The sequence below is a fragment of the Aythya marila genome (genome assembly GCF_965140915.1).
Source record: "Aythya marila genome assembly, chromosome: W".
NCBI lineage: Eukaryota > Metazoa > Chordata > Aves > Anseriformes > Anatidae > Aythya > Aythya marila.
Window position 1 is genome coordinate 2,441,393 of NC_139081.1, and position 18,863 is coordinate 2,460,255.

The window sequence follows — 18,863 nt, forward strand, 5'->3', positions numbered from 1 at the left end:
TCAAACTTACATCAGTTGCTGCTGTCAGGATTTTAGAAAGGATGACTCTTGCTAAACCATCTCTGCTGTAATCCAAACTAGAAATAGTCAGTTTTAACAAGTGATCCTGGTTCTTCAAAGAACAAAAATTAAGAAGACTGGTGGAGGGGGAAAAAATATCAGTATTTTAATCCAGTTGAATTCACTTATTTATTCAACAAATAATTTAAACAAGTACTCTGAATAAGTCTTTCATTTCTATAAATGCAGAAGAATACAAAGTAAGTTCCCATATCAAGTGGAGTGACTTTAAACTGTTGCGGCTGTTAGAGTCAAAGGGGGACAGAATAATGCATTAAACTACATGGGGAAAAAAAAACACTTTAATTTTATAATTGTTCTGTAACTGTTGTGTCAGCACACTTGAATTAGTGATTATGAGTGCAAAAATATTCATGAAGCTTTGTGAACAATTCCTCATTCTAAAACACTGTAAAACTGTCTGGATTTTATCTTCTTCAGAAGAAAAGGAAGAAAAGGAAGAAAAAAAGAAACCAACACCCCCCCAGCCCCCCCCCCCCCCCAAACAACAACAAAAAAGAACAACACCCCACAATTGTGGAGTCTCTATTTGAACCAATCACAGGAATTTTGAAGTTTCCGGCTTTATAGACAATGGTACTCATGCACAGTTTACAAGTTTTGTAATGATTATACCTGTAAGCACAATTCAAACAGAATAAAAACACTCACCACTGAAACGCATTACATTTTTCAAGCATTTTGACTCCATGAGAGTGACAAGATAGAGTACCAAAAAACAGAAAGTAATGCTGACTAAGGGTATTTAGTAACCCATTATTTTGAAGACTACATTCAGGTTTCATTCCTGATGAAGAATTGAGCCAATGTACAATATCTTTAACCAATTCCTCCAGGTAACCTTGTCCATCCTAACAAAACAAAGAGTAACAGCATTTATTAGCAACAGAACTGGTAGTCTCTTTACTGAACTCTGTCTTTTTAAGTTTCTTAAAATGTACAATACAGACACAAAATAGAAATTCTGACTGGCAAACAATTCAGACTAAAATAGATTTCAAGGCAAATAAAAGGAGTTTAGCTTGGAGACATATTAGGACCAATTCTATTCTTTCCAGGAAAAGGATTGTTCAATGACATTTTCCCCGGTCCTCTAGCCAAAGGCACAAAAGTCTTTAGCACACAAGAAGAAAGAAGGTAAAGAAAGGACAAATATACATAGCAAAACCTAAAAAAATAAGGAAAAAAAAATATAAAACACCACACACACCATTAAGTTGCATTTAATAAAACTACTTAAACACAATTATCTCCCCAGTGTCTCATCTGGACAATTCAGGATTTTAAATTATATTTCTTAATTATGCTGAACATTTTAGGTTTAACACCCAAAGCCTACAGAAGTTTTTATTAAAATTAAGGTTTTTAATTTAAGTGCATACAGCAATATTATCTCATCTTGTAGCTGAAAATTTCTTACCTCTTGTGATTCAAGAAGAAATTCAGTAAACTGACAACCCACTGTAGTGAGCTGCTTAGCCTTTGCATAGTCCAGATCCAGATTGGCATACAGTTTACTGCTAGGCTTGTAGAAATATAGCAATCTCCTTACAAATCTATGGAAAGTAAAAAATAATTTGTTATTTTTTCAGTAAGACAAGGAATCCCTCACAGTATAAAATGATGCCAGTATAAAAGATATTTTGTCACTAAATTAGCTTATTGGCAATAAATTTTCAGAAGCTATAAAAAGAGAGTAGCAGGTATTAGTAATGAGTCTATCCAGACATGATTTCAGAGATGCAGCTGTACTGTGTTATAAAGGATTTTCTGTCATGACTTAAAATAAGCAAAGGAACTCAAAATCTCTATGCTCTTAAAAGTCATAGCTTCCTTCTTACTCTTGTGTTTATAATTTATTTTGCTGTAACTTATCCTGTGGTGAATTTCAAAGACTATCTAGAGTTTATAAAGAGCTAAAAAAAGTGTCTTAATGCTTATGTGACATGACTTTTATTCAGCTATAATAATTAATGCTACTATGAAAAATACATTCTGCCAGGAAAAGGCCATATGGCAACAGCATTTTCATTCATCTCACTTTAGCATTTCTGGAACATAACACAGAGATAACAAATGCAGACTTATAGACTTTTTGAAAACATGCTGAGCAATATAGCTTGAATTCTTCACTGCAGAAATAAATCTTCAGCAGAGTTTACCCCTACCAATTCTTAGTCAAAAAATAAACACAAATTTGTGCTTTAAAAGAACACAATGTTATATCTGAAGGTAGATATGTCAAGTATTAAGAAAGCTTAACTAAAGCACTGCCTTTAGCTAAAGTGAGAGTAAACCACTATCCCAAGTCCAAATACAGAATCAATTATAAAGGAAATCTGAGAGCTTCTTTAAACTTGTCAAATGAAGTACAATTTATTCTTTTATTAGTGACATACATATTATATATATTATTAGCAGCACACACATTTATATATCACAGAATCACAGAATCACAGAATTGCAGGGGTTGGAAGGGACCTCAAGAGATCATCGGGTCCAACCCCCCTGCCAAAATATGATTGCATTTTATATGTATGAGTGTGTGTATGTAAGTATATACACACATGTACACACACTGCATTAATCATCTCTGAAATGAAGGAATCTATACCAAAAAAAAGCTGTCCTGGGTCTGTCCCCTCCCAGCTCCTGCTGCACCCCCAGCCTGCCCACTGGCAGGACAGAGCAAGAAGCTGAAAAGTCCTTGGCTTGGTGTAAGCACTGCTCAGCAGCAACTAAAACATCAGTGTGTTATCAGCATTATTCTTCTCCTAAATCCAAAACACAGCACTGTAACCGCTACTGGGAAGGAAATTAACTCTGTCCCAGCTGAAATCAGAGCACATGCCTAACCAATACAGAACTACTCTTCAAAATAGTTTATTTAAATCAAATCAGTTTCTGAAATGCATGTTAAAAGTGACATCCAAGAACTAGTAACATGATTACTCCACATGCATAAAAGTAATATAAATACCTTAAGGCCATTAGACAAGAAAGGAACCAGAGTTGTACTGTTGTGGTATTTTTCTTTGTTTCAAGTCATACATGCTTTCCTCCCCATTAATAGTAACTAGAAACAACTTTATCTTTGGTTTTGATGAAAGCTATAATGATAGTATTGTACAACTATAGGCCTATTCCATCAAAATTTGTCAAGTGTTAACATCAAACACTAATGTATTAAATATGAGAGAGGTAATAGTTTAAGATTTAAAACTAAATAGGGAGTTTGTAGAACTTGTATAATATTTGTTTAGTGAATAGATATATAAAATGTCTGTGCACTGAAAAGAAACCACTAAATCTTAAAAACCTGTTTATTTAAAGCAAATTTTGCAATCTAGATTTTCCATTTTTGCTGCTTCTCTCTAGATTAAGTTTTAGAAATGTGACATATCCAAGAAACAGCTTATTGCAATATTAAAAAAAGTTTTTTCAAATTTCTTTCTTCAAAGGAAGTATACGCAATTTTTACATACCTGTGCAATTGTTCATCTTTATAGTTCCTTAGATTTACATTTGGCCACTAGAAAAACAGCAAATATAGCATTATATGAAACTTGTACATCAGTCCTTGATTAGTCATTAAAATTTGCTTATTTCTATTATATTCACCTAATATTTGAAAGTGTAAGTTTTCTTCCCTCTAATGTTCCCTATAAAAGTTATTTTATTGAAAAGCCTCCACTTCTTGCTCCAGTAACTGTTCTATTTTTTCTAGAGAAGTGGGATTGTTGGGTGCATGTTATGTGTACAAGTCCACAATTCTAATGAAAACAGCAAACTGACTTTTTTTGTTGTTTTCACTATTCTTCTGATTTATTTTAAAAATTATCATTCACACTTAAATACCTCTTATTAAAATGGTATTTAAACTCCTCTTTTGATACTTTGAAAGATGTTTCAAGAAGGATCACATAAAGCCACAATACACTTTGCTGGACCTATTCTTTCTTAATAATGTTTTTTGTTTGTTTGTTTGTTTGTTTGTTTCTTGCAGGAAGAACGGCCGAAAACACGACAGACACTAGTATGGTCAGATCATGCTCTCTCTTTATTACCTGAATAGCCTGACTTTTATAGCAAACTTAACAGGGGTGGATAGTGTCTCACACAAGATTATTGGTCAAAAGCACTCAGACAAACAACTGCAAGAAAACAACCCCCTTGTGATTAGCAGTCACGTAGATCCTGTCCTTGAAGCCAGCTGCTGGCAACAATATTTTTCTAAATTCCTCAGTCGGACGATGTGGGAACACTGTCATGGGAACTTCTCATAGTTGTCCTGGTAGCTTGGTTTGCTCAGCTGCAGCAAGTCATAGCCTCCTTGCTGTTTCAAAAATCCATCAACAGTTGTTGCTTTTTAATTTCCTTTCTTTCCTACCTAAGCAATTTAATTCTACATTTCCGATTGGTATGCTAGTATTAAGACAGACAGTGCAACATTTAATGATTAGTAAAACTGATTACACTAGTAACATTGAACCCACATTTCCAGATTAAGTGTGCAGCTCTACTGTTAAAGTCTCAACTCCTCCAACCTGACCACTACCACTTTTGCTGTTCTTTTAGCAGTTTAGACAGCAAGCTAAGCAAGTAAAAAGGCAGTAATGGACCATATGAGATGTAAGTAGTGAGGTGGTAGGAAAGATCATAGAATCATTAAGGTTGGAAAAGACCTCTGAGATCATCTGGTCCATCCATCACCCTACTACCAATGTCACCCACTAAACCATATCCCTAAGCACCAGGTCCAACCTTTCCTTAAACACCTCCAAGGATGGAGACTCCACCACTTCCCTGGGCAACCTGTTCCAATGTCTGACTACCTGCATGGGTATCAGGCCATGGATGAACAAGGAGCTCCTCACCAAACTCAAACACAAAAAGGAAGCCTAAAGAGGGTGGAAGCAAGGACAGGTAACCTGAGAAGAATACAGAGACATTATCCCACTCACAGCAGCTGAACACCAGAGCCGGCAAATGATGCCCAGAGCTTAACAGGAGAGCTACTGTAGGCCCACATGGACGCATTATAGTTGCCCCATCCAGAAAGGCAGATGCATTGGGAGTCCAACTCAAATGCCTCTATGTAAACGCACACATGCTGGGGAGACAACACACCTCAGAACAAAAAGTCCAGTAAGTTACTGCAGAACATTGCAGATAACTTCTTGATGCAGGATGTAAGCAAGCCAACAAGGAGAGGGGCTCTGCTGGACCTCGTACTAACAGAGATGGTCTATTTGGAAACGTGAAGCTGAGGGCAGTCTCGGCTGCAGTGATCACAAGATGTTGGAGTTCAAGATCTTGCAAGGAGGAAGCAGGGCAATAAGTAGGACCACAACCCTGGATTTCAAGAGAGATAACTTTGACCTCTTCAGGGCTCTAATTAGAGGAATCCCCTGGGACAGGGCTCTAGAGAGAAAGGGGGCCCAGGAGAATTGGCTAATATTCAAGCACCACTTCCTCCAAGCTCAGGATCGGTGGATCCCTAAAGAAGTCAAGCAAGGGGGGCAGGAGACCTGCGTGGATGGGCAAGGAGCTCTCAGGAAAACTTAAACAGAAGAAGAAAGTGTACATGATGTGGAAGAAGGGACGGACCACTTGGGTGGAATATAGGAACACTGTCAGAGAATGCAGGGATGCAAGGAGGAAGGCCAAGGCCCGGTTAGAATTAAATATAGCAAGACACATCAAGGATAACAAGAAGGGCTTCTTCAATCACAGCAGCAGCAAAAGGAAGACTAAGGAAAATGTGGGTGCACTGCTAAATGAGGCGGGTGCCTTGGTGACGGCAGATACAGAGAAGGTGAAGTTACTGAATGCCTTCTTTGCTTCAGTCTTCACTAAGGCTATCCCCAACACACTTCTGAGCCTGGAAACAAGAAAGAAAACCTGAAGAGAGGAAGACTTTCCCCTGGTTGAAGAGGATTGGGTTAGAGGTTATTTAGTCAAGCATGAATCTATGGGCCCCGATGGGATGCACCTGAGGGTGCTGAGGGAACTGGCGAGTGTTATTGTTAAGCCTATCTCTATTATAATCTTTGAAAGGTCTTGGAGAACAGAAGAGGTGCTTGAGCACTGTAAGGAAGCCAACATTAATCTAGTCTTCAAGAAGGGCAAGAAGGAAAATACAAGAAACTACAGGCCAGTCAGCCTCACCTCCATCTCTGGAAAAGTGATGAAGCAGCTCATCCTTGAGGCCATCTCTAAGCACGTGAAGGAAAAGAAAGTGATCAGAAGCAGTCAACACTGATTCATCAAGGGGAAGTCATGTTTAACCAACTTGATAGCCTTCTACGATGAGATGACTGGCTGGATGTATGAGGGGAGAGCAGTGGATGTTGTCTACATTGACTTCAGCAAGGCTTTTGACACTGTCTCCTATAACATCCTCCTGGGCAAGCTCCGGAAGTGTGGAATCCATGAGTGGACAGTGGGGTGTATAGAGAACTGTCTGGATGGCAGAGCTCAGAGGGTTGTGCTCAACTGTGCCAAGTCTAGTTGGAGGCCTGTGGCTAGTGGTGTCCCCAAGGGGCCAATACCGGGTCCAGTGATATTCAACTTACTCATCAATGACCTAGACGAAGGGACAGAGTGCACCCTCAGCAAGTTTGTGGACGATACAAAGCTTGGCAGAGTGGCTGACACACCAGAGGCCTGTACAGCCATTCAGAGGGACCTGGACAGGCTGGAGAGTTGGGCAGAGAGGAACCTCATGAGGTTCAACAAGGGCAAGTTCAGGGTCCTGTACCTAGTGAGGTGCAAACCCAGGCACTGGTATAGGTTGGGGGCTGACCTGATGGAGAACACCTCTGCAGATAGGGACCTGGGGGTCATGGTGGACAACAAGTTAACCATGAGCCAGCAGTGTGCCCTTGTGGCCAAGAAGGCCAACAGGATCCTAGCTTGCATCAAGAGGAGTGTGGACAGCAGGCCGAGAGAGGTGATCCTCCCCCTCTACTCAGCACTGGTGAGGCCACAGCTGGAATACTGTGTGCAGTTCTGGGCTCCCCAGTACAAGAGGGTTGTAGAACTTCTAGAAAGGGTCTAGCATAGAGCCACAAAGATGATTAAGGGATTGGAGCACCTGTTCTATAAGGAAAGACTAAGCGAGCTGGGCCTGTTTAGCCTAGAGAAGAGGAGATTGAGAGGGGATCTCATCAACCTCTACAAATACCTGAGGGGACAACGTAAAGTGGATGGGGACAAACTCTTTTCAGTGGTGGCCAGTGATAGGACAAAGGGTAATGGGTATAAATTGAACCACAGCACATTTCATCACCACATGAGGAAGAAATTCTTTACAGTTTGGGTAACAGAGCACTGGAACAGGCTTATCAGAGAGATTGTAGAGTCTCCTTCTTTGGAGATGTTCAAAACCTGCCGGAATGCAATCCTGTGTAACATGTTCTAGGTGACACTGCTTGAGCAGGGGGATTGGACTAGATGATCTCTGGAGGTCCCTTCCAATCTCAACCATTCTGTGATTATCTGAGCAGCCAGGGATTGAGTTAAGAAAGATAATGCCCAGATAGAATTGAATCTGACTAAGAACATTAAGGGCAACAAGAAGGGCTTCTACAAGTATCTCAGTGATAAAAGTGAAGTCTAGGGAAAATGCGGGTACTCTCCAGAAGGAAACAGGAGACCTGGTTAGCCGGGACAGTGAAAGGTCAAGGTACTGAACCTCAGTCTTCACTAAGGCTATCCAGTCCTTGCCTTTGTCTTTAACAGCTAGACTGGCCTTCAGGAATTCCAGGCCCCAGAGGCCAGGCAGAAAGGCTGAATCAAGGAAGATGCATCTTTGATGGATATTCTGTATGAAGTTCAACAAGGCCAAGTGCCGGGTCCTGCACCTGGGGCGCAATAACCTCAAGCAGAGCTACAGGCTGGGAGATGAGTGGTTGGAAAGCTGCCATGCAGAGAAGGACCTGGGAGTATTGGTGGATAGTCAGATGAATATGAGCCAGCAGTGTGCTCAGGTGGCCAAGAAGGCCAACAGCATCCGGGCTTGTATCAGAAGCAGTGTGGCCAGCAGGGCTAGGGAAGTGATTGTCCCCCTGTACTCGGCTCTGGTGAGGCCGCACCTTGAGTACTGTGTTCAGTTTTGGGCCCCTCGCTACAAGAAGGGCATCAAGGTGTTCGAGTGAGTCCAGAGAAGGGCGACAAAGCTGGTGAGGGGTCTGGAGAACAAGTCTTACAAGGAGTGGCTGAGGGAGCTGGGCTTGTTCAGCCTGGAGAAAAGGAGGCTCTGGGGCGACCTTATCGCTCTTTATAAGTACATTAAAGGAGGCTGTAGCGAGTTGGGGATTGGTCTATTCTCCCATGTGCCTGGTGACAGGATGACAGGTACGGGCTAAAGTTGTGCCAGGGGTGTTTTAGGTTGGATATTAGGAAGAACTTCTTTACCGAGAGGGTTGTTAGGCATTGGAATGGGCTGCCAGGGAAGTGGTGGAGTCACCATCCCCAGAGGTCTTTAAAAGATGTTTAGATGTAGAACTAAGCAATATGGTTTAGTGGAGGACTTGTTAGTGTTAGGTCAGAGGTTGGACTTGATGATCTTGAGGTCTCTTCCAACCTAGACAATTCTGTGATTTGGTGATTCTGTGATTCATAAGTCCATGGGCCCTGATGGGGTGCACCCATGAGTGCTGAGGGAGTTGGCAGATGTGATTGCAAGGTTGCTCTCGATTGTCTTTGCTTGATCGTCGCAACTGGGAGAAGTTTCCAAAGACTGAAGAAAGGAAAATGTCACTCCTAATTTCAAGAAGGAGGACTCAGGGAACTACAGGCTGGTCAGCCTCACCTCGATCCCTGTGAAGGTGATGGAACAGCTCATTCTGGAAACCACTGCCAGGAATGCAAGAATATCATCAGGAGTAGTCAGCAAGAAAACCATCAGTAGTCAGCATGGATTTATCAAGGGAAAGTCATGCCTGACCAACCTGATAAGCTTCTATAATGACATCACTGGCCTGATGGATGAGGGGGGAGCAATGGATATTGTCTTCCTGGACTTCAGTAAGGCCTTTGACACTATCTCCCATAAGATACTCATAGAGAAGCTGTTGAAGTATGGGTTGGATGAGCAGCAAGCGAGATGGATTAGAAATTGGTTGAACGGCTGGGCCCAGAGGGTCATGGTCAGTGGTGCAAAGTCTAGTTGGAGGCCAGTAACAAGCAGAGTACTCTAAGGGTCAAAACTGGGTCTAGTTCATCATCATTAATTATCTGGATGTTGGGGTAGAGTGCACCCTCAGTAAATTTGTGGGTGACGTGAAAACTGGAGGGAGTGCCTCACTCTCCAGAGGGCTGTGCAGCCATCCGGAGGGACCTTGACATGCTGGAGAGGTGAGCTGACAAGAATCTCGTGAAATTCAACAAGGAGTAGTGTAGAGTCCTGCACTTGGGGAGGAACAACCCCAGGCACCAGTACACATTGAGGACTACCCATCTGGAAAGCAGCTCTGTGGAAAATGACCTAGTGGACACCAATTTAAACAGGAGTCAGCAATGTGCCCATGCTGCTAAGAAGGCTAATGGTATTCTTGGCTGAATTAGGCAAAGTATTGATGGTCAAGAAAGATGATCCTTCTCCTCTACTCAGCATTGGTGAGGCCATACCTGGAGTACTGCGTAAGGAATGTTTCAGCAATTCGTGTCAATAGAGGGCTTGAGGGTAAACCTTGAGTCTCTGATATCTGGGGGGTTTCAGAATAACTGCTAACTATTGTGACTATTGCATGCTTTTGAATGGGAGGACCCAGAAACAGGAAGGAGACAGCAGTTACAATGGACAGTACTACCACAGGGGTTTACTGAGTCTCCTAACCTGTTTGAACAAACTTCGGAAAAATTATTACAATCTTTTGAGCAGGAGGGAGAAAAGTGAATCCTGGTGGATGGCAGAGAGATACTGCCTAAGAGTTGAGCAAAGAAGCTGCTATTTCGGATGCATTTGCAAACCCATTGGGGAACTCGAGCATTGAGCGATCAGTTTTTAAAATTTTACGGGTGCATTGGGATATATGAGATTGCTCAGCAAATTACTCAAGGGTGTCTAACATGTCAGAAGATAAATAAGAAAAGTGTGAGGCAAGCACCTACTGGGGGATGGAGGATCGCATATAAGCCATTTGAAAGAGTACAGGTTGATTTCACTGAGCTACTGAAAATAGGACGATATAAGTATTTGTTGGTGATAGTGGATCAACTAATCCATTGGGTAGAGGCCTACCCTGTGGCGAGGGCAACTGCTGCTATGGTAGCTAAAATGTTGATGGAAAATATAATACTGCGTTTTGGGTTGGTAGGGAGTATTGACTCTGACCAGGGGACACATTTCACATCTAAGGTGTTACGGGACTTAACCGCAGCCCTAGGCATTAAATGGGAATACCATACTCCATGGCATCCACAAAGTTCAGGACAAGTTGAGAGAATGAATCAAATGATTAAACAACAATTGGCTAAATTAATGACTGAAACCCAACGGTCTTGGATAAAATGTTTGCCATTGGCATTATTGAATATTAGGACTATGCCCCATAGTGAAACAGGTATCTCACCTTATGAGATGTTATATGGAATGCCGTATTCCCAAGGAATGCCATCAGATTATTCTTTGATAGAGAATTATGAAAGCCAGAAATATGTGATCATGACAGGGAAACAACTACAACAATTAAGGGAAAAGGGAATTTTAGCACAAAATGCCCCACTGGGGTTTGCTATTCATAAGATACAACCAGGAGACAAGGTCTTAATAAAAACCTGGAGGGAAGAATCATTGAACCCCCGATGGGAGGGACCATACCTTGTTTTACTTACTACTGAAGCAGCTGTGAGAACAGCAGAAAGGGGTTGGACCCACACATCCAGAATAAAAGGACCAGTAACTACCGAAACTTGGAGGGTTGAGTCCGCTCCTGGGGAACTGAAACTCAAGCTAAAGAAGAACTCATATTCTGGCAACGAGGCTCTGCATGAATTAAGGATGCCAAATAAAGGGGACAAGCCTGAAGGGAGGAAAGGGAGAAGGCAAGACCAGGGCAGGACCCTCCACTGCGGTGCGTATGGTCTACCAAGGGAGGCAACCCCTATGGGTATTGACCGCCGAGTGAGAGGGCCTCGACTGAACTTCTCCCACACTAAGGTCAGGTTGTCCTGAGAAAATAACATAAGAACCTTTTTTTTTAAACCCATATAAAATTGTGATTAGTTTTCCAGGAGCTGGATCACCCTGAAAGGCTGAACGGTAACACAAGCTCAAATCAATCCTGAAAGTGGGCCCAACCCCTTGATTGAAGGTGTTTCTCACACCCTCAAGATTGGACCATGCAAAAGATAAGAAATGCTATACTTCCTGGTATTGTTTTTACAGGGGCAATTGAGCCATGGGCAAGAATGGAGGAATAACTTTTTCATTCTGGGGGAGGAAGTGGCCAAGGCCTTTAACCTTAGTAACTGTTGGGTTTGTGGAGGACCAGGGGGGAACTGAAAGTTGGCCCTGGGTAGCTGGCTCGGTCTAACCCAAGTGGTGAGCTAGTAATTTGAGTGAAGTTCATAATGGGACACAATTTCGGAAATAGGAAGGAAGCCCGTGGCAATTGCACTCGTCAGATCGGGGTATATACTGTTTAAACAGAACAGGAATGATAGCGGTAGGAAAAAGCATTTGTAATTGGACTCTGTCTCCCGAATGTGATTGTACTGATCCTGAATGTAGACCTATAAACTGTACAGCATGTAGTGGGAAATGGAACACCAGACATGTCCAGCTGAGAAACGGGACTTGGCTGAAATACTCATATAGGGAATTTTTTGGATCTGGATGTGAAACCGTGGCAAGAGCACAAGTGGGGGGACAATTTGACGGTCAAATCTTGAGCTGTCAGCGTGATAACACCACCAGGGAACAGCATGTGGTAAGGGTCTACTGCTGGAGATGACAAGATGAGAATGGGAGGCGAGTGTTCTTTAAACATTACTGGTCAGCTTGTAATATGATAGGCTGCCAAGGAAAACTTGATTGTAATTGTAAGTGGGAATCCAATGCGGGAGCTTGGAGGTGTGCATATACAAGTACAAATGGGGCAGACATTGTAACAGGACCACTTGGTAACAAGAACACTTTGTATTTTCACGCTCCAAAGAATAAAGAAGGATGGGATGGTCCTTTTCCAAACGGGACATGGGCCCTAAAGGGACATTATTGGGTGTGTGGCAAACATGGCAAACATGCCTACAAGAGGCTACCCGAAAACTGGTCGGGAATATGCTATGTGGGGTACATAAGACCCTTGTTCTTTTTATTGTCACAAATACAAGGAAATCATTTAGGAATAAGATTATATGATGATCTGAATAGAGTAAAACAATCTATTGATGCTTCCTTAGCCGGGGGTAGTGCCCAAAAATGGAGAGAGAATGAAAGGCCTCCTGAAAGACTCATACAGCATTATGGACCAGCTACCTGGAACCCGAATGAGGTAGTATCGGGAGCCCGAGAACCTATTTATAATTTGAATCGAATAATTAGGTTGCAAGCTGTCCTTGAAATTGTAACCAATCAAACAGCGACGGCTTTGGACCTTCTGGTTGATTAATCCACCCAGATGAGGAATGCTATCTTTCAACATAGAATGGTTTTAGACTATTTACTAGCAGAAGAAAGGGGAGTGTGTGGAAAGCTAGACGATTCTAATTGTTGTTTACAAATTGATGATAATGGAAAAGTGGTTAAACAGATAACAAAGGAAATTAGGAAATTAGCTCATGTCCCAGTACAATCTTGGAAGGGTATGGATTGGGATTTGTTTTCATGGCTGCCCGGTGGACCATGGGTTAAAAGGATGTTATTTTTATTTTTATGTGGTGTAATGATGTTAGTATTTATACCTTGTGTGATACCTTGCTTTACGTTATTGATAGGCTGAATAATAAATAGTACCCAATTTGTGATGACTTCGGTAGAGAAGAAAGGTGATGTGTCAATAATGATGCTTAAGAAATGGACCCCCCAAGAACCAAATGATGAAATCCAGTTGTTACTGGCAAAAGTTGAAGAGACATGAATTGAGAATATTAAAAAGAAGATGAGGGATTGTAAGGAATGTTTCAGCAATTCATGTCAATAGAGGGCTTGAAGGGTAAACCTTGAGTCTCTGATATCTGGGGGGTTTCAGAATAACTGCTAACTATTGTGACTATTGCATGGGACACTATGCAAGTCTCTGATATCCGGCCAAGAGATTAAAGAGAAGGGGAAAGCTGAAGGATGACTAAAAGACAAAGCTTGCATGGGGCGCTGCACAAGTCTCTGACATCCGGCCAAGATGGACAAAGGAGAAGGACAAGGAAAAAGCCTGGGAGGAAGACTACGAGCCTTCAGCACGAGAGACCCCCAGAGGGGCCACCGGAGACTAATACACATGCGCCAGTGGAAGGGTTTGGATTCTGGGAACTAATTATAATAACCCTGCCTTTTCTAGAAGTAGTAATGAATATGTATTAGCCTAGGAGCATGAAAACCAGCTGCCTGATGTAACTTGTGTGTGTGTTGGAGGAGCCCAGACTCCCCGCACACCCAGTGCTGTTTACTTGCCTTTTATTGACCCCATAAATAAATCTTATAAAGCTAAATTGACTCGGAATTTATAACAACTGCATCCAATTCTGGGCCCCCTAGTATAAGAGAAACATGAACATACTGGAAAGAGACCAGTGGAGGGCTATAAAGATGATCAAGGGACTGGAGCACCTCTCCTATGAGTAGAGGATGAGAGAATTGGGACTGTTCAGCCTGGAGAAGAGGAGGCTCAGAGGGGATTCTCATCAATGTATATAAATACATGAAGGGAGGGTACAAAGACCACCAAGCCAGGCTCTTTTCAGTGGTGTCCAGGCAATGGGCACAAACTGGAACACAGGAGGCTCCCTTTGAACATCAGGAAGCACTTCTTTATTGTACAGGTGACAGAGCACTGGAATAGGTTGCCCAGAGCAGTAGTGGAGTCTCCTTCCTTTGAGATCTTTAAAAGCCTTCTGGACATGGTCCTGAGCAACCTGCTCTACATGGCCCTCCTTGAGCAGAGGGGTTGGACCAGATGACCTCCAGAGGTCCCTTCCAATCCTAACCATTGTGCAATTCTGATACTCTCCACAGCTATAAGGCTGTTACAGAGATAGGAGGGAGGTGTGTAGCCACATGAGATAATGAAGCCCAAACACTGGAATCATGCTCATTCAGTGACCAAAGACGGACAGTTCTGTTAAACTATACAAAAACAATGTAAACAGGAACAGAAGTGGTTAGAAATTAACCAGATAACACAGTAACTTCTCATTATGAAAGACAGAAGTCACTAATTTTGTGACATTTAAAACTGTTTGACATGACACTATAAAATATACTGCAGTGCAGGTCTGAGATAGCAGGGAAATTGACAGCTTGACCTGAAGCTTTTCTGCTTTTAAATTTCAGGGAAAAAATATCATTGGTCATCTGCATAAAATTTCCATTATCAAAGTACTACACAGACTAATTAAACGTGAGATTCTGAAAAACAGTTTCTTGATAATATATTACTGAGTCAAAGATAAAAATATCTGATTAACATAAATTTAGCAATATTACAGTAAAAAGCCTGTAAACAAGTAAAATTTAGTGGAGCAAAGTTACTGTCATGTACCTATTTAGGTCTTTATATCAGACAGATTCTTGCTTTCTCAAGTTTATCAGTCCCTGAAAAAACACACAGAAATATATATTTTTAAAGTATAATCTTGATTATGTGTGTCACTATGAATCCTTTTTTGTACTTTCACCATCTTTATAACAACATAGTAAAGAAGACCTTAAGAAAACATTACTTGAGGATAACACTAGAAGGATGGCTTTGATACACAGAATGATAGGAGTTATTTTGGCTCTAAAACTATACTGAGTACTTACTCAAAGTTTTCTTACTTAAAGAAAGTTTTCTGCTCAGAAAAGAAGTAGACCCTTAAAAGCTGTGCACCATTTAAGATAATGCCCTGCCTGTTAGAGATATTTCCTGTTATGAAGTGTTTTACGAAGATGTGTTAATTTTGTAACAAACTTGATGCTATGGGACTATTGGTATTAGTTCAAAAATTATATAACGAGACTGTGCATTACTGAAGTTTTAAGATGTGCCTTGGTCTAAGCATCTTAAATTTGATCAATAACCCACCTCCAACCTTAACCTTCAGTTCACGTTATATGAAAAAAAAATGCTATGAAACAAGGCAGTATTCCTATGTAGTTTGGACTGAAGTCTAAAGTATTAGTAACTTGAACGTCATTATATCACCTTCTATAAAGTCTATACAAATAAAGTTATATAAGATTTAATATGGGCTTATTCAGAAATTTGTGAATTTAACTGTAGGGTTTTTTTTGCATACAGTTTAAGGGTTGTATACAAAGAGGCTATCAGTACTGATTAAACCCATGACATCCTAATTTTCTGAAATAGAACAGATTATGGCATATAATATGGAATTAATATTAGAAGTCAAAGCTCACATGTGAAACAAAAACGTTTTTTTCAAACAATTTCATAAAAGAATACTGTCATGCTCTTTTTAGGCTCACCTTCAGTATGGTCCCTATCAAATTCCAATTCCACTCAAGGTTCTCTTTATGGTTGAGAACCTGGCTGTCTCGCAGATTCATTACAAGTGCTTCTTCTGTATCCTGGAACACAGAGATGAAAAGTTACATTAAGTTTCTTTGCATTACTGTTGTCAGTGTTGTCACATGATACACTTACTGGTCATGTAACAAGCATTTAAAGGGCTATGCTCTGCAGTAATTTGCATCTGAGAGTAAATTGCATAGTTGCAGTACTGTATTAAGAATTAACAGCAGGAGATCACAATGGGGCCTAAAAAGCATTAAAATTATTGTAATTTCACTCAAGTTCTAGAAAACACAATATAGTATCCACAAGTAGTTAGAAGACATTAAATTAAAAAAATACAAAAATTAGATAAATGACTCAGAATTAAATCAGAAAGTAAAGCTGGGTGGAGGTGGTGGGATTTAAGTCTCCAAAATACAAAGTCAAATTAAGTTTTGAAAGATCAATAATGGTAATACCTTTAAAATAAAGATATCTTTCTGCACACAGTATTGATCCTGTTTTTGGTGGGTTGAGATTGCTTTCTGAATAATATGATCTAAATGGAGGCTGTAAGGTTTTGGCCCTCTTTTCTTCATCTCATGAAAACGTTTTAAGCAGTTCAGCGCAGCACTTGCTCGTCTAATAGAAAAAATACTATAATCAATAATTGACATCTGTTATCTAACTAAAGAACTCCAGTGCTATATACTGAATTAAATAAGCATAGCTCAAGAAAGAGTTTACCAAGAATTCTGAAGCCAAATTAAAAAAAAAAGGTATAAGTTGGTATAAGTTTTCATACATTATCCATACACTTCAGTCTTATTTTGAAATTATAAAGAAAATTATCTTTAAGAATTATCAGTACCGAAGAATGAGCCTTATTGACACCTTTGCTTCTACTCTGCAATTGTTGGTTTCTTTCAGACTTCACAGAAGATGTTGCAAAGTTTAAATTTGATAAAGTATTGCAAGATGTCACAGTAGAACAACATTCTGCAGTAGAGAGTTGAGGGAGCTAGCTTCAACTTTGTCTAAGAAAGTATTTATTGTAAAATGTCTCTTCCCCTTGCCCCCCACAACCCCAAGGGCTTATCCTCCTCTTTATATCTATACAGAGCTCGGATTTTCTAGTTCAATGAGGAATAAAAAACTTCTATAAACATTTGTTTCAAGTCTACATTATTCTTTTTTTTCATTGAATTCTTTTATTTAAATGGAAATTAAAAGAATTGAAAAAATTAACATTGCAAACTCCAAACAAAAGCAACAGAAAGTTTTAACATAGGCACTATTGTTACAATGACCATTTTCTTCAGAAGAAAATGGGTTTAAGAAACAGTCCCATACCAATGTTACATTTTTGCTTTTGCTCACACCAATGATTCACTGATTTGGTCAATTACTATTTAATTAGCTATAGATAAACAAAAACAGAAGAAAAAAATGGCACAAGCATTCTTAGGTTGGAAAGTTTAATTGCATCAAAATGCCAAAAAAAGAAATGTGAGACAATAGAGAGGTTAAAAACACAGAACATGACTCAGACATTGCTTGGTCAAACAGTGTCTTATAGCTTGTTTAGAAACATTATGTTAAAAAAGTCTTGCAATATATGTAAAATTGTCCTGAAAACGACTATCAAAGCTTTCTTTCTGGATTTCTCAATTTCTAAATTGTTACTGTAATATATCACACTTCTGGAATCATGCACTGGAAACTTTTTCCCTAGTAAGTGTCACAGAGTATTTATATATGCAAGTGTTTGCTTTTAAATAAAGACAGAGGTGGTTTCAACCACCAGGAAATTTGTAATGTGGGTTTTCACTCAACTACAGGGGGAAAATGACATATTTTAACATTTAAGTGTAACTTGGAATTCTTACAGTCTCTTCTCTTTCATTATGTCAAAAGATGCTGCCATATTCATTAGAGTTGGTAAGCAGTGTAGGTGATGGCTGTGAGAATGAGGAAGGATTGTGTTTGCCTAAACAACAAAAAAGACGACTTGTTAAAATAACATATTACAACATTTTTAGACATCTCTTAAGGATAAGCTTTTGAAGAACCTACCACTTTTCATAAGACTTTCACAAATGCATGAAAACAAAACTAACTTTTGCATAATGTCAGAGCAATAATTACACATACCATTTTGAATAATTTAATTAATCAATCTGAAATACAATTAAAGAGAATCTTAGGACTCAGAGCCTTCTAATTTTTATTTTTTGCATTGGTGGTTTTTGAAGTGGTAAAATGCAAAAGCATGCAAAGCACCACTCATCCTTATGTCATGTGTATAAATACTAAAATATATAAAATCGGAAATAAAATTTAAAAAAAATCTGAAGAATTCTAAGCTCCTCAGCAGGCTGTGAGGTAGCACTTGAGTATATATGAAAATAAAAAAAATCAATTCTATACCTGAAAAAAAATAGGTTAAGTTCTGTTCTTCAAGCATGGATGTGTTTTTGTTTGTTGTTTGTTTTGTTTTGTGTTTTTGGTTGTTTGGTTTTCATCTGGAGTAGGCTAGCACAACCCGAGCAAGAAAAATACAGTAGGATAAATTTACAATTCCCTCTCCTCTCCACCTGTTAAGTAAGTATAAATCCTGTCGGTGTGGAATGGTAAAGACTTTAATCTTGTCGGGGTGCAGAATAAAGGAAAAAGAGAAGCTACTCTAAAGATAAGTTAAGGAGAGTGAAGAGGCAAGAAGCAAGGTGCTTTCAGCATCTCTGTGCTACGCAAGGGATACCTTCAGCAATGCTGAAAGTGCACTCCAAGTTGTGAGTTGCCTGAATGAGTAATATGAAATGCTCCAGCCACATCAAGCTGAACATGCAAAAGCTTCATCTACCTAGTCTGCAAGACAGAAAGCTAAGCAAGTTGTGTGGTACAGTCAACACACTGGAGGGAAGGAAAGCCATCCAGAGGGACCTTGACAGGCTTGAGAGGTGGGCCTGTGAGAACCTCATGAAGTTCAACAAGAGCAAGGTCCTGCACCTGGGCCAGAGCAATCCCAAGCACAAATACAGGTTAGGTGTGCTTGCAGCCCAAAAAGCCAAACGTATCTTGGACTGCAACAAAAGCAGTGTGGCCAGCAGGTCGAGGAAG

At 40.2% G+C, this 18,863-nt stretch overlaps 1 protein-coding gene across 1 annotated transcript in view; it reads right to left on the reverse strand.

The window, feature by feature from the left end:
- Window positions 1-18,863, reverse strand: part of LOC309889427 (rapamycin-insensitive companion of mTOR-like) — a gene marked incomplete at its 3' end in the record, with an annotated part of 222,386 nt that overhangs the window by 54,356 nt on the left and 149,167 nt on the right. The window contains exons 16-22 of the mRNA XM_082782263.1: window positions 17,633-17,733; window positions 16,223-16,385; window positions 15,716-15,817; window positions 3,567-3,613; window positions 1,502-1,637; window positions 733-932; window positions 11-137 (exon numbers count right to left, since the gene is read on the reverse strand). Of these exons, the coding sequence (XP_082638389.1) occupies window positions 11-137; window positions 733-932; window positions 1,502-1,637; window positions 3,567-3,613; window positions 15,716-15,817; window positions 16,223-16,385; window positions 17,633-17,733 (876 nt within the window). The remainder of the gene's footprint in view (window positions 1-10; window positions 138-732; window positions 933-1,501; window positions 1,638-3,566; window positions 3,614-15,715; window positions 15,818-16,222; window positions 16,386-17,632; window positions 17,734-18,863) is intronic.